We start from the raw sequence: 15,918 nt of genomic DNA on the forward strand, positions 1-15,918 counted from the left end.
AGCGGCAGTAGATTTTCAGACACAATAGTTAACACAGCAAACATGACAAACTATTTTAGATTTCTCGTGAAGTTGATCTACATTCTTAAAAAAGAATTTTTTACCACTTGAAGACCCCCCAGTTACACAGGCAAGGAGTCCGTTATTTACAATTATTTTTTAATCGCAGGTAGATAGATAGATAGATATATGAAAGGGGAACTGTCGAAACCAAACATTTCACTGCAGCCATTAATAAGTGTTTAAAAAACATTTGTTTAATTAGCACAATTACATTTAGAAAGTATGTTTTGATTTCAAGTTTAAAACTGGATGGCCTCAAATAGCCCTGACTTTACTTCATGCCCACAGAAAAGCTTTCCAGTCCTTGTAGTAAAGGAATCTAAAGCGTTATGTTTTACTGCTACACTTTTATTTTTATTCTTCCTCTTCATCACAGTGATCTTCTGATTCTTCCTCTTTATCATGGTGTTGTTCTTGACTTGTGTCACTCTTTGTTTTTCCATCTTCTGCCTCATCTTCGCTGTCCTCTGAAGAATCGGTATCTTCACTGGAATCATGATCTACAAGTGCACTAGAAATAGAAATTAAATTAAAATTTGACTATGCTACAAATCATAATTACAAACTGGTAAAGAACATATGTTCTGAGAGTTCTTAGTAACTTCCAAGAGATAATGGCTCAATAGATTTGGGAATTTAGTTCTTGGTAGATCACCTTGTGTGGCAAATACAAAAGTCATACAAACAGCACAAATTTTGACACACAACTTCACACACATACTAGGAAAGGCTGAAATAGGCCAACTGTCAGCAATATAATTTACTGGATCAGTACTGATCATCACTTATCTATATCTTTATCAAAACCACATATTCAATCAGTGCATTCGCGAGATTAACTCACTGTGATTAAAGTTATAAACTTCTTACCATTGACGCCTGTTGAGATTCCCACATTCTACTCCAGAGTTTACATCAAATGGATCTATAAAAAAGAGAAATATAGTTATAGACAAGAGAAATATTGTTTCACCAATAGATCAAAACTCTGACATAATTCAAATAGGAACAAATTAAACAAATTAACCAATCAAAGTAAAATGCCCTTCCATTTGATGACTGGTAACTTTTCACATTAAGTGTATGAAATTTTGGAGAAAGCTGCCAAAGACTGTGTGTCAAATAACATAACTTAAAATGGCATTCCTTTTAATGATCTGTGGCCTAAAATTGCATTGTGAAAAAGGGATACAGTATACGTTTCCCCACGTTGAACAAAGTGAGTGATGGACCCACTACAAAATTCAATGAACTTCATATATTTAAGACAAGTTTGCCAAAACATCCTGTAATTTTGTCATTTTGTTGGAGACTCTACCCTTTAATTACATTGAAAAACTATGATCTATTTTCGAGTTTTGAATTATACATGAAGCCAAAGCAACACCATGCCTGGACATAAAAGATGTGTGGCTGCAACCCAAATGGCCTCCTCTGCTAAAAAAATATGCATGGTAGGACACATACAGAACCCGTTAATTTCTTCCCAATTTTTACCAAACTCCTCCTCTTCTGGTTTAGATGTGAGAAAATCTTTCTCTACAGAGAGCAGCTCGTCCTCTGACTGACAACCAGCATAGCGATCCAGCAGAACTTTATTGAGATCCAGGAACACTGTCCCCCACTTGAATTTCTTCAACAAGAGAATTGCCAGTTCTTCAAAACCTGCAAAATCCGTTAGAGTAATATCAGTGTCTTTTTTGAAGATGGGTTACAAATGATAATTTAAAGAATAAGTCATAATTCCTGATTTACTACAGCTAAACCTTACCTACAATGCAAAATGTGGCGGCAAAAGCTTCAACACAAGACAATTTGCAAGGCTTGCCATAGTTGACAGGGTTTGCAGCTATGAGGTATGGCAATAACCTGGGATGACTTCCGACCATTTTATTGAAAGGAGTCTCCTCCAGTTTGGCCCAGGAGCAATCAATCACGGCTAATCCACTTTGAGCCACAATCTCTCTGTGCATAAATGATCACACAGAAAGTTTTCTTTAACAAATAATTTTACCATCACATCACAGTAATAATTTTTTGAGGGGGGGTTCTTTAGTATTAGTTTTAGTAATTAATTTACTATCTTTGTTTGCTAGGTCACAAAAACAGATGATTAAGATTTGTTCACAGTACCAACAAGTTTAAAAATGATCAAATTAGCACAGTAATTGTATTGTATTACATTATGAAATTTGGTGCTAATTAGACAAAAAGCAAACAATTGAGATTAAATTATTCACTTTGTAAAACTTTATATTTGGCAGCATACATTTTGTCTATTAAAACATTATATGTTACTAGCATAAATATTTTACAACATCAATGCAATTGTATGGTAATAACTACACACCTGTCTGATGGCGTCACATATTTTGTGCCCATTGGACTAAGTATGAGTCCATTAAACCGCTGATTGAGGCGCAGGTTGTGCACAAACCCTTTTCGTACCAGCTTTCTGCCAGTACAGCGTTTGGGATCACAGTGACCCAACTCCCACATTGCAAGCGGGCATGGCAGTTTCACCTGAGGGCCCTCAGCTCCCTCTTCCAGGTGAAGACTCGCTGAAAAGCACAAGGAGAGGAGAATGTGCCTATAATGACATTTCAACAATCTTATTGATACACAGGGTACTTACACCTTCTTTTTATTATAGCTTTTCACCTTTCTCTCAAAGTGATTTACACAAATTATTAATTACCTGTTTGTTACAATGGCACAATTGAACAGTTGAGTGTTTTTATGTTTGAAATCAGAACAGAGGAACAAGGACAACCAAAATATATCTTCTTTTTTTTTAAATTTTAACAATTTAAACAGAAAAAATATTTGTGTTTAAACTTGTCTTGCAGTTAATAGCTTGTGATGTATTTGAACACACAAAACATATTTTTCAGTAAGCTTTGTCTCCATCATTACCTTCAAATGCAGTATGCATTTCTTCTGTAAAGGCTTCTAACGTTTTCCCCTTCATTTTATGCCTTTTGGTTTTGCCCTTGTTTTCAAGGCGCATAAATTTGTCGTGTTTCTTTCGTCCCATGTTGCAACTAGTGGATAGTTAGTTAGCCAACACTACAGCCTCCATTGAAACTACGTACTATGAATTCAGTATGTTTACGTGATTTCCTCCGAAGCTCGCTAGCTAGCATTAGCTATCCCATGGACGGAAGCATGACTTCAGAAATTTACCTCGTAAAAAATCTTACAAAGTGCAATCCCAAATCTATTCTCATAAAGCAAGAAATAACAGCTAAAAGGTACCTCATACGTTAGTTTATATCATGTAAAACAGAGTTTACTTGTTACTGACTACTTCATCAAGTGAAGAGCATATCAAGGCATGAACTTCACGACGCGCAGGCGCAGAGTTTATTTTTGACACGTGACGTGCCAGTTGCGCGTCACAAAACAGGAAGTGCTGTACATGTAGAATTCATCAGGGATGCCGTGCTTTTGCAAACAAATAATTCTGTGGTTTTTCTACCTATGTGTTTACAGTAAGTGTGCACGCTCGCTCCGGATTGTATTGTGATGGTGAGTTTTCATTTAGCTGAGTCTGACTTCAGCTTGTTGTTTATGCACAGTAAACAATGGATTCGCTGGTAAAATGAAGATAGTCGAGGAGCCCAACACTTTTGGGTAGGTATGGCTAAAACATCTGAGCAATGTTATCATATGCCCCATTCTGACAGGTTTTCATTGTGTATTGTATTTAGGTTGAACAATCCCTTTCTCGCTCAGGGACCCAGACTGCAACCTAAAGTGAATCCTTCACCGGTGTCTGGTAAAATAGTTGAATAGTAGTAGATATAAATTAAATTTCATGTAATTTTATATTCGAATGTTCTGGAGGAACATATTAAATTGGTAGATGTTAACTGGAACTTGACAGGTGTTCTGTTCGGGACACAAATCACTGAATTTACTTATATCAACTTGATATCTTCCTGAAGGCCCTGAACATCTTCATCGACTTGCCGGGAGGTGCTTCAGTTACACAGAGTCAACGTGAGTGTGTACAGCAATGTCACGTGATGTGTAACTTCCTGTTTGCGTTGGCTCTCTACAGAAACCTGTTCTCTGAAAGTGATCATTAAATTCATTCGTTACATCAGAGTGTCTGGAAATAACCCCACAGGGTTTGTGTATGTGGTTAATTTGCAGATATAAATATGAATTCTGTCCATTTCACAATGTGACTCAACATGAGCAGTCATTTAGATGGAACGCCTACAGCGGGATACTGGGGTAAGATAGTTACCATGCATTACTTTTAGTTATCTAACAGGTTTTAAGAGCAGGTGTTGTTTGCTCCTAACAGAATCTGGCAGGAGTGGGAAATGGAAAACAATACTTTCACAGGCATGTGGATGAGAAATGGGGATTCCTGTGGAACCAAAAACAGGGAAACGAAGGTTGGATGTTAAGTGTTTTAATATTCCTTTAATCATTCAACAGTAATTAGGAGCTTATGGTGATTTCGATTTTTGTGTGTCTGGAAATAAAACAATTTATGACAGACTTGAGTCAATGACGAGTTCAAATATTATCAACTCAAAATCATTACAGCAGTTCAATCAGCAATAAGAAAACCAGAAGTTCTGGTGCGTGACTTGTTTCTTGTCTTGATTCCATAGGTTAATCTTGTCTGCAGTGCAAACAACAAGCTTGCTCAAGTCTCAGAACCCAGCACTTGTGTGTACTCACTCATCTTTGAGACTCCACTTGTTTGCCATTCACATTCTCTCTTAGGTAAGACAAAGCCTTATATTACAATTCAACAAGGTCGGTCAGTGTCAAGTTTGGGGTTTTTTTGTTAATAATTTGTATGCTCTTAAGTATACCCAACATTAAGTGAGAAACTGCAGCGGGAATGGGATGAAGCTGAGCAGGCTAGATATGAAGATCTTATTACGAAGCAGGTAAAAATCACTTTGGCTGAGGGATAAAATGGCACAGCAGTTTATTTCATTCCATTTGCATTTAAAATTATATGCCAAATTATATTTTGAAATGCAACCATTTTTAAAGGTAAGTCTTATCGCGGTTTTCACTAAAAGTGTTTTCTGTAGGGATACAACAAACTTCTAAGGGATATTTTTGAAGATGCTGGTCTCCTGAAGAGCCAAAAAGTAAAGATTAGGCTGCCAGAGGATGCAGCTGAAACAGAAACACCCAAATCTTTACAACAATGTACAGAGGTGTGTGCATATTTATTTTTGCTTCCAAGTATTGTCTCAAAATAATGCACAATGCTATTTCAGATGTGATAATTTTATATTATCGACGCAGGATTTACAAAAACAGACAAAAGAGATTGAAAGACTACGTGTTCTCCTCACTCAACACAATATTTCTTTTGATTTAATGCAAAGTAAGTGAAAACAACTGGACAGCTTTCATTCATTGAAGGTTTATACAGCTTATCATGACTTTAATTTTATGCGCAATATTCTTGCTCTTTGTCATAGAACTACCAAGTACAGCCAGCTTGACCATTCAAGATCAACACCTGAGAGGAGACGATGGCCTTGTTTAATCCACAGTGAAAATCTTCTGATCAACTTCACCATTTGTTTGGATTTGAGGCTTTCTGAGCTATTATTTTGGAAAATGAAATTTTGGCGGGTCTGTCCACAACTTCCATCAGAAAAGCCCTGATTTCTGATTTTGCTGGAAAAAGATGTCTGAGCCATATTGCTACATTCAAATTTGGAATAAATGTAAATGTAAAAAAATGTCATGCAGTGAAACATATACACTATATCTCTGTTGAGCATTTTTAGTTGAGTATATGCTTACAAAATTGTCATTGATGTGTTACTCAGCCACAACAGTTTTAGCAGGGCATTAATGTTTACCAGTAAGACAAAGCATTGTATTAAAGAACTTAGTAAAATATTCCAAGAGACTTATGGTGTTATTTTCATGCCTGTTACTCGACAATCATTTACATATGATGCCATCAGTTATACTATGCAAATAAAGACTGGTTTTTCCCTAAAATGTTTGTCCAAATGGTGGTAAAAAAAACGTTTTATAGTCCAGGAGGCCTATATTATCTCTGATCCTGTAGCTCAAACTGGCAGCTACTCTAATTGTATATCTGCAGCAAACTTGCTTTTGGCATTCTAAGCACTGATTAAACAAGATCAAACTGCTTTCACTAATCTTATACATTGAGTGGATGAGAAAGTAACTCAGTGACTTGACATTATGGGACTTGGACAAGTTCAAACATGACTCAACTCAAACATTCCTGAGGCTTTTTACTCCAGCAGTTTCGAAAAGATCAATATCATGAGTGGTGGAACAGACTCATCAGAATTATTGTGTGGAGTTGGAGAAAACTAATTAAAACCAGCTACTGTTCTCTTGGTAGCACTGTACCTTATGAAATCACAACTTCATATTTTAGTTTTTGCTGACTTCTATTTTATAAGAATTTCATTATCTAAGACAGAAAAAGGAGCTGGTGACCTACATACACTACATTAAAAAAAAACAAAAGCTGTCTGTAGCATAGCAGTATTCATCACATCACAAAACGACTTCTCTTTCAACAATATGTTTTGGTCATTGCTTGGGACCAGAGCACTGATCAAGTCCACTGGTCATAAAAAAAACCCAGTCTTTCGTGGGCTCCTCCAGTCCTGATGATGAGTTCAGGAGAGCAGCTGAATAACTTCTCTGGCTCTTTGCGCCCTCTTCTGGACAGCTCCGTCCTCTGGAGCCTGTCCGGACTCTTCTACTAGGACTAAGGCCTTCTTCACCGTGGTATCAATGGCTCCTCCACGAAGCCCCTCCAGGTATTGCAGGAGCACTGAGAACTTGTCATCTGGAATCTGAGCATGAAAAAGCATTGAATCCAGTTATCTTACACATTTATGATAACTGTCTATGTCCAATAAAATTGTCATGTTTGGATGCAAACATTGATTATGTTCTAAGGGTAACTTTATCTTCTGGGCAGTTCATAAGGGTGACACTGCAAGACTTGCACAAAAGAAGTGAAGTTGGATAAACTATAGAAATAAACATTTAAAAGTTAAGCCATGCTATTAAAAAACAGACTTACAAACATGTCATTCTTTCTAAACTGAGATGAGACGGTCATTGAAACTAATCAAAGAGGGCAAAAGAGATCAACTCCCTTGCTCTAAACCACTGCTTACACAAAATCCCCCATCATCACAGAGTCACACAGGTTAATTTTACCTTGTCTGAGTCAAACATGTGCTGCAGTAACCACGTCTGCCTGGTCTTCTGAAACTTCCACTCTGTGCGGTTTTCGGCCCAGCTGTGAATAAAAGCAGCAGTGAGTTTGTGGGTGTGGACAGCAACATTTCTCCAGTAAAATGCTGTGAAAGCAGGTACTATAAAGGAAGGGTTGAAAATCCTAAAAGTATTTATTTTTGATGAAAGCATTAGCTGCCTGCATTTGAGTAGATGTCTTTACAGGTTCAATATATTGTGTCCTTCTAAGTATATAAGATGAAGAAGGGAAACATTTTTGCCTTTTGAATGCCTAGAGCAGCTCTTACCAGATCAGATAGTCTAAGGCATGCTGAGATGCAGTTGGTCCAGATGCTTCTGTTTTCTCCAGAGACTTTCCCTTTGCTTTAAGCCTCTTCTTCTCTTCTTTTTTCAAGATCTTCTTCATCTTCCTCTCGAGACACCGCCTCTCCTCTGGGCTCAACTCCTCTTCTCCCTCTGCCCCAACCGCCCTCTCTGGGCAATGGGGTGCATCTGAAATCTGTCCAACCAAAAGTAAAACAAGGGCCTGCAGGTTTAAAAAGTATTTTTCCTTGGTGAAACCTTGAACAAACATTCTAAACAGCTCACAGTGACAGCGATTAAATGATGAGAAGATCGTTTCGCCTCTGGACACAATGACCACTTTACACCCCTTTATATTTTTCTACATTAGCTGATCTTGCTTGTGTCTCATTACTTTGACATTTGCTCTCTGGAGATACGGAAATGTGATGCGGTTCTGCAGCATGATGAAGATTGAAACCTACAGTATGTGCATTTTTGGACACCAATCACTTCCTGTTGCAGTACGGCTATGAAGGAAATCTGCTGAACCTACAGACTAATGTGGTCAGCATTATGCGCATTTACTCTGTTGCGAATTGTGCAACCTCATTTCACCACTGTATATTATGTTGAGTCACAATACATGTTCTCTAAAGTTTAACTCATTAAGTTTGATGGACAACAAAAACTACCACAGATTTGATACAGATTTGATACTAAAACTTTTTGAGAGAGCCAATTTAAAACCAGTTCCCTGCTTCAGCCAGGAACCACTGCACAAGTTAATGACTGTGTGTCACTTCCAAGTGGAGTTAAACAAGGGACTCTGTATGCTGCTTGATTTAATGGACCTCAGTCTGCACGATGTAAAAAAAAAAAAAAAAAAAAGGAAGGAGGGAGGAGAGGAAAAGATTTTGATCACATGGCCACAAACTCATTCTGCAAGTATGCTGGCAGTGTGTTGCACACAGAAGTACAGAATCCATTCACTGTGAGCCACCATGTCCAGACAGTGAGCGTCGGCTCCAGAGCTTTAAGTCGATCTGCGGCATCGGTTGAAGGATATCAAGAGAAGACAAGGAGGTGATGAACGCAAAATGGTAAGTGTTGATGTACATTTCTTGTATTAATGCAGGCTTACTGGGGAACGCTCTTCAGACAGAATAGTCAACAAGGATATGTGAAGGCAGGAAATATTTGACAAAGAAAGACGTCGTTAAATCCATTCATTTAGGTTTTGTTGTTGTTTTATTTACAAGAGTTCTAAATACTACCTTCCAGTTCAATTAAAATTGTAGCTCATATCAGTGAATGGAGGAGGGAAATGTGTGTAACAGTATGTTCTTGTGGAAACCCTACACAGGATGAGAGGCTAAGTGTTTTTAATAAAGATGGAAGTCTAACTCAAACAACGTGGCTCTAAAGAGTTTCTACAGGATTAAAGATTTCCTGATTTACAGACACCAGATGCTAAAAGCTTGTACCTGAATGAATTTTCTAAAGGTTCAGTAGATTCCACTTCTTCCATTAACGGAAGGAAACAGTTGGGAAACTGCAGAGGGTGATGCTAAAGAGGATGTGACCTCATCACTGGTTGTTTTCTCTTTTCATTTCCAGTCTAATTTAAGCTTGACCTCGCCCACTGAGAGGAGCGCCACACCTCCAGTTTTTGACAACTCCACCATTATGGAGAGCTCCACTTCGTCTCCTTTTGAGTTAGACATAATTGCAGCCAATGACATCACCTCAAGAGCAAACTATGTCTACAGTTTCTTGGCTGGGCTGGGCTTCGTCGCAGGCTGCTTCCTGCTATACAGTTTCTACCGCAACTACAGAACCCAAAGACATCTAGCTTGGTTGGACTGCCTGCTCTGGGCCTTTTGTGGCTTTCAGCTGTTGCTGCTACTCCTCTCTCTCCATGCCGTGGTGCACAGACCCAACTACCTGCAGACCACAGGTTTGGGCTGTGCTACTCTCTCCTTCACTATTAACACAGTCTCTCTGTGTGGCCTGTTGATCTTGGCGCTTATGACCTATGTCCTAACTCTGGATCCCCCATCCCATGCCCTGCTGAGAAAGCCTTGGATCTGTGGGCCTCTGGTGATCCTGATTTCTGTCCTGATTTCTCTGCTGCTGGCTGGGCTTCGTGGACCCCGTAACGGTCTGCAGGAAGAAGGTGTTTGTTTTATGGATCTAGTTAGTGCTGGGGTTTCGTATGCAGCTGCAAGGTTGTGCCTGGCTTTTTTGATTCCCTACATCCTTCAACTGGGACTTCTGATAGGTGGTTGCGTTCGCCAGTGGAATTCTAAGGGACGGTTCCTCTCCGGCTTTGAGGAAAGACCTATGTTCCTGACTGTTTCACTGGTCATGTTTTTCTGTCATCTCTTCTACAGCGTGACACTGCTGAGAGGAGCAAATCTAGAAAAGGAGGGGCTGAGCCATCACGAGCGCGCGTTTCTGAGCGTGGCTGAGTTTGTACTGTTCTCAGGGAGCAGCGTGAGCCTGCTTCTTGTGCTGCTCCTGCACATACCAAGTCGTGACAGTCTCTGTAGAGTTTTTAGGCACATGAGGGACTGCTGTCAAAGATCAGGCCACACGAAGCCCAACAGAAACATTATAACTCCCCACGTGGAGAATGCAGACACACTGCAGGACATCGAGTCATAAAGAACACGGCAGAACTTTGCTGAATCATTCAGTGACTTTGGATGTCTGATTTATTCTATTCTACTCCAACATTTTTAGTGCTTTTGTTGTTCATTTTATTCTCGAGTGACAGAATGTGTTTTTACATATGTGAAATTCTTATTTTTAGTATCTCTAGTCACAGAAAGTTTGTTTATCTTACAAGAAAGTATTTTACTGCGTATCTGTATCAGTATTCATGTTCCTCCACTCATTATTACGATATGTTTATATAGTTGTTCGAAAAAAATATGAATAAGACTATTTTGTATGTTTTGGATCAGCTCGTCAACATATCTGCTTGGAAGAAGAGACTTTCCATAACGTGATTTGCCCAACAGTTCATCGAGGCACAGGGTGTAGAATAAATGCTGCAACTTCCAGTATGTCACATAGGAAAATGTTTCTCAAGGAAGAAAGTCAGTTTCTAAATTTGGTCCAAAAGTGTCAATATTCCTCCACTCAGTATATTAAAGGTGTAAAAGAACCAAAAGAATCAATAAAAGAAAGATAACCTGTGTGCTCTCCAGTCAATTCCAAGAAGCTGTTGGATACCAGTACAAGGAATCACTGAACTGAATGGATTACATGTTGCATCAGTGCCCAGACAAGGTGGCACACAACCAGGGACCAGGGGGAAAATTAATACAGGAGCCAGGTTACATAAAACACTGCCATTTGTGGAAAAACCAAACCTCATTCACAGTTTAAAATCATAGCAGTGATACGTCTTTAAACGCTATTGAATTGAAAGAAGTGAAAATTTGAGAAATATATTTTCTTCATATATATATACAGTAACTACATGCCACAGCATGTCTCAAAAAATGGAGAAGGGCGACAAAATGCTGGTAATTTGTGGAATGTTCAAAACATCTGATTGGATCATTTAACTGGTAAAGAGGTTAGCTGAAGGTGATACTGTCATGTTTGAGTATGAAAAGGGTTTCCTGCAAACTTTTTGTCATCCATGGGAAAAAGTGGGGAAAATCTAAGTGACCAAAGAATTTAAGAACAAATTGTCTCAACTTTCACCATCGACTTCACCATCGACAGTTCATAATACCAACCAAAGATTCAGAGAATCAGGAACAATCTCTTTTTGAAACTCGTGGGCGTCATGTTGTCTGTGCTACAGAGGAAAAAGGCCATCCAAAATGTTAGCAGCAAAGTTCAAAAGCCAGCATCTGTGATTGTACTGTATAGAGCCGTTAGTGCCAGTGGCATTAATGCTGACAGTGGAGGTTATGGAACAACAACTGCTGCCAACCAGATGACGTCACTTCAGAGAAGTGTTTATTGCAGCGAGTCAAAGATGCCACATTCTGTTGCTGCACGACAGCTTGGCTTCAGGGTCAACGACTTCAGACACTAAACTGGCCTTTCTACAGCCCGGACCCTGTGCCCCAATGAAGATGTCTGGAGCACTATGAAGCCCCCAATATGAAAACTGGAAACCTGGGAGTGCCGAGCAACTGAAGTTGTATATCAAGTAAGAACAGAAAAGAATTTCACTTTCAAAACATCAGTTGGTGTCCCCTTCCCCAAACAATTACTGAGTGTTCTTATGAGAAAAGAAAAATACTGAAATGCAAAAGAGCTGAAAACAGTATTATCCCTGCCTGCCCTTCATCTTGTTTTGTGTAAATATACTGGCAGTCTGTCTTTGTACAATGTACCCTGACTCCCATATTTATATATTTGAACATTCTACAATCGTAATCATGTTCATACTTCAATGACTGGGTTTAATGCATGTCCAAATTTAGCTAAGTTATTCATGGAATAAAATAATTCTGTACCAAAATACATGAATGTTCAAAGTGACTGCTTCCTGCATTGCCAATTCACTGAACTGGAGCTATGATGAAATCCTCACTGCAGTTTGATTAAAAAAATACATTACTTGTCTCTGTATGTTGTGTGTCTGCACCTGCATTGTGTGTTTTCTTGCTGTTAAGTGGTGGGTGGCACCACAACACAGCTCTAGATTTACTGACACCTGATTCATAGTCACCAAAGACAGGACAGGGAGGATTAGAAGGATTGCAAAGCTCTTAAACTAAAGTTTAAGGTAAGTGTAAATTATATTTGTCAAAGTTGGAAATCAGAAATGAATGTATGCCAAATATCATGACTTTTAGTGTCTAAGAGTAATGTTTGATCTGTCAATCCTATCATTAATTTGAGTCACACTTGTTCCAAAGCAACTATAGCATTAAAATGGTGAAAGTTTTTTTTAAAGCATTTCAAATTTGAATGGCTTTCATAGTTGACAGTTGAAAAATGGCAAATGAAAATGTGAGAGAACAAATGAGATAAATATTAAACACAAGTCCCCCATCAGATTTGAAACGGCTGCATCGCCGTTTATCCTGATGTGATGATATCTTTCCTTGATCAGGCTGGCCCATTGTGAAAATGACGCACCCTCATAATAAATCTTAAAGGTGCATCTTCCCTTCAAAGCATTCTCTCGATCTTCGCTTCACTGTAATTAACCTTAAACCCGCAGGAATCTAAAATATAATGTCATTCCTTGATAATGTAGACAGAATTTCCCCTGACTGAGTGCTCATTCACACTAAGACTCAAGAGATTGCAAACAAATTTATGACTGACTGCATTCCTTTCTCCCTTGAGCAGCGTGGCCATCAAATGCAATATAGTACGTCCAAGAAAACAAGAGGAAACACATGGAAGCACAGAACCCACAGGGGCTCAAAGCTTGTGGAAAAGTATGAACAATGGCAACTTAACACAAGAGCAACATAAAAGTGGACTGGACATGACAAAGTACAGAGTAATCTCTGAATATAACTTGACGCTTCAGCTAAATGACACACGGTTGGCGGTTGTCTCTGACTTTCTGGAGGCGACTTCAGAGACAAATCAACATTATATCATTAGCCTTATCCTTTCCAGCCTCTACACAATTTTACTTTTCCCTGTGGGCTTCATCGGGAACATCCTCATCTTAGTGGTCAACCTTGGCCACAGGGGCCGCATGTCAGCCCCTGACCTCTATTTTGTGAACCTGGCCATAGCTGACCTCACCCTTGTGGCTGACTCTGTGATTGAGGTGTTCAACCTGAAACAGGGATACTACGATATGGCCGGCCTCTGCACCTTCATGAACCTGTTCCAACAAGCAAACATGTACAGCAGCGTCTTCTTCCTAACCTGGATGAGCTTTGACCGGTTTGTCGCACTGACTGGCTTCATGGGTCGCAGTATGCCTCGTGCGCGCCTCAGCTGCTGCCTTATCTGGATATTTTCATCTTTGTTCACAGTGCTTCCTTTTGCAATAGCTCAAGGGCAACATGCTGGAGAACTCCACTTCTGCTTTGCAAATGTGACCCAGATTCAGTGGCTGGAGGTGATGCTGGGGTTCTTACTGCCTTTCTGCATCTTGGGTCTGTGCTATTGGAGAATAGGACAGGTGCTCCGGCGGAGCCAGAGGGAGGGAGGCGGCCCTAAGCGGAGACCTCACAGACAAAAAGCATTACGGATGATATCAGCAGCTGTGTTAGTCTTCTTCCTCTGCTGGCTCCCAGAGAATGTGTTCATCAGTATTCACCTCATAAGAGGTGACACAGATGGCGGCACACTGTGGCAGGACTACCCCCTGACAGGCCATGCTGTCAGGCTAGCAGCTTTTTCTAACAGCTGCCTCAATCCACTAATCTACAGTTTCCTCGGTGAGACCTTTCAGGATAAATTGAGGCTTTTTCTCCATCAGAAGAGCAAACGGGCACTGCTGCACAGATCAGCCTCCAGAAAATCTGTCTACGTACCACGTGCAAACACGTGCACACATCCAACATGCAACAGACCAAGACAATCCACAATTATGAGCGATAACGTCCATCCACAGACTGTTACACTCCCGTCAAGTAAATATCAACAGCACACAATTGGTCTTACAACAGATTACAAAGTTTCTGTATTCTGAGTGTAAAAATTGTGATTAATATTGGACAACAGAAATGCAATGATTACAAATTATGCAAAACTTTCTTACCTCCATTTGCTGTGACAGCTGTTTTTGTTCTGCCATTTGTTTCTTTTTACGTTTCTTTTCCTTTGTCTGTTTTTTATCATATGTTGCCTCTGTCATAAGAGGATTTACCACCGCGGCTTCCTGGATGTAATAAACATGTATTATTATTTTTATTACTATTACATTTGTATTTCATACCATTTCTAGACCTTGTCATCTGGAACTGGAATTGGTTTACGGGACTACACTACTTACCTTAATTTGCATCTTTTTCCTTTTCTTTTTTACTTTGGTGTCCAACATTTGTTCCACATCAACCTCATTGGAAACTGAGGTCGACTTTTTCCTTTTTGATAGAATTGTGTCTGATTTCAAAGACTTGCTTTTGGCCATAATTTAATTCAGTCCTACAAACAAAATTTTATGATTATTTAACACAAACATAAACAATCAGAAAAAAATATGAACTTGACCAAAGACTCTTGCAAATATAGTTTTTGAGTACTACTATTTATGGGGTATTTCTTCCACAAACACACAGACATAAAACATGTTGTATTCTATGCAAATACTGTAGATCGATAACAAGATATTCGGTCGGGATTCTCTTTCGCTATATTAAACACTGATAAATAAAGAGACATACTAACGTCATGTTATACTAAATAGGAATTCCGGTCAGCCTATATAATGCAAAAAATGTCTTTACAACTTAATTTTATTTTAGCACGTGGACTGACAACCCGGCGCTCCATCTCACTGAACAAATCCTTATAGCTTTTCACAACTCAACGTGACACGTTTATGAATAATCAATCAATCAATCAATTTATCTACGGGTTTTAACATAAGTGCGCTGGAAACAACACAACGGCGTATTTGAACAACTTACTGTTTTATTACACTGTACAGCATATATTTATAAAGTACAGTACCATGAACCGAAATCAAGCGTGGAAACTCAACCAGGAAGCGATGTAGTTTAGAAGAAGCGTGATTGGTGCACGGCCGTGGCTGCTTCAATGGCCCTCGTAAAATGAATTGACATAGTAGAATAAAGCGTATTTGATGAATGACATTAATACAGAAAAAGTAATTCGTGTTGTAATATAGATAAAACAATAAAATACTTAGTATCTCGTATTATAATAAAAAAATCAAGACAAAATGATGCCGAAGATATAGTAATTCGGTTAAATAGATTGACTGTGGTCATACAAATCTGTGGAGCGGTATCAGAGTGACCTCTAGTGGTTCAAAACAACGCCCTACGGTGACACCGGAAGTACTTCAAGGTTGCACAACATTGTGTTCCATGACCCCAAAAGACGTGTGTTTGAGAAGACGAGCTCCGGTTCCTCAACCTTTCGTTGTGGATTCTACGATCACCAGTCGTTTACTATGTCTGTAACACTAAGACGAGGTATAGTCGGTCTGACAGGGAAAATTGTCTGTCGAGGACTATTAATTCATGACGGCATTTCGTCAGTGAGGTGAGCATCAAAATCATTCTCATAGAAACAACGTTGGCTCTATAATTATGCTTTCCTTCCACTGGATAAAGAGTTAAAAATTGTTTAGTGCTAAACCCCGTTCTCCAAAATACAGACATAGTAATCAAATTTGAA

At 39.1% G+C, this 15,918-nt stretch overlaps 4 protein-coding genes across 6 annotated transcripts; 2 read left to right on the plus strand and 2 right to left on the minus strand.

Moving 5' to 3' along the window:
- Positions 1-169: 169 nt before the first annotated feature.
- Positions 170-3,412, minus strand: tsr3 (TSR3 ribosome maturation factor). The gene is made up of 6 exons (XM_068305664.1): positions 2,980-3,412; positions 2,414-2,624; positions 1,835-2,028; positions 1,561-1,728; positions 934-988; positions 170-574 (listed from the first exon to the last, which is right to left on the minus strand). Exons 1-6 carry the CDS (start codon positions 3,098-3,100, stop codon positions 418-420), a joined length of 906 nt encoding a protein of 301 aa, XP_068161765.1. The 5' UTR covers positions 3,101-3,412; the 3' UTR covers positions 170-417.
- A 54-nt stretch (positions 3,413-3,466) lies between these two features.
- gnptg (N-acetylglucosamine-1-phosphate transferase subunit gamma) lies at positions 3,467-6,558 on the plus strand. The gene is made up of 11 exons (XM_068305034.1): positions 3,467-3,557; positions 3,645-3,699; positions 3,777-3,844; positions 4,014-4,068; positions 4,225-4,308; positions 4,382-4,475; positions 4,698-4,812; positions 4,900-4,982; positions 5,133-5,261; positions 5,353-5,434; positions 5,532-6,558. The coding sequence occupies exons 1-11, from the start codon at positions 3,503-3,505 to the stop codon at positions 5,597-5,599; spliced, it is 888 nt and encodes a 295-aa protein (XP_068161135.1). The 5' UTR covers positions 3,467-3,502; the 3' UTR covers positions 5,600-6,558.
- Positions 6,559-6,725: 167 nt separating this feature from the next.
- Positions 6,726-15,263, minus strand: LOC137588159 (uncharacterized protein C7orf50 homolog). 2 transcript variants are annotated; one of them, XM_068305036.1, is made up of 6 exons: positions 15,183-15,263; positions 14,546-14,697; positions 14,312-14,431; positions 7,605-7,816; positions 7,279-7,360; positions 6,726-6,905 (listed from the first exon to the last, which is right to left on the minus strand). In XM_068305036.1, the coding sequence occupies exons 2-6, from the start codon at positions 14,681-14,683 to the stop codon at positions 6,726-6,728; spliced, it is 732 nt and encodes a 243-aa protein (XP_068161137.1). In that variant the 5' UTR covers positions 14,684-14,697; positions 15,183-15,263. The 2 variants fall into 2 exon arrangements, with proteins under 2 accessions (XP_068161137.1, XP_068161136.1); XM_068305035.1 differs by having other exon boundaries at positions 7,605-7,843.
- Positions 8,039-14,372, plus strand: LOC137588156 (G-protein coupled estrogen receptor 1-like). 2 transcript variants are annotated; one of them, XM_068305032.1, is made up of 3 exons: positions 8,039-8,702; positions 9,220-12,361; positions 12,934-14,372. In XM_068305032.1, exon 3 carries the CDS (start codon positions 13,028-13,030, stop codon positions 14,240-14,242), a length of 1,215 nt encoding a protein of 404 aa, XP_068161133.1. In that variant the 5' UTR covers positions 8,039-8,702; positions 9,220-12,361; positions 12,934-13,027; the 3' UTR covers positions 14,243-14,372. The 2 variants fall into 2 exon arrangements, with proteins under 2 accessions (XP_068161133.1, XP_068161134.1); XM_068305033.1 differs by lacking the exon at positions 12,934-14,372 and having other exon boundaries at positions 8,523-8,702; positions 9,220-12,198.
- Positions 15,264-15,918: the final 655 nt, after the last annotated feature.

This window comes from Antennarius striatus, chromosome 21 (assembly GCF_040054535.1).
Source record: "Antennarius striatus isolate MH-2024 chromosome 21, ASM4005453v1, whole genome shotgun sequence".
NCBI classification, from domain to species: Eukaryota; Metazoa; Chordata; class Actinopteri; order Lophiiformes; family Antennariidae; genus Antennarius; species Antennarius striatus.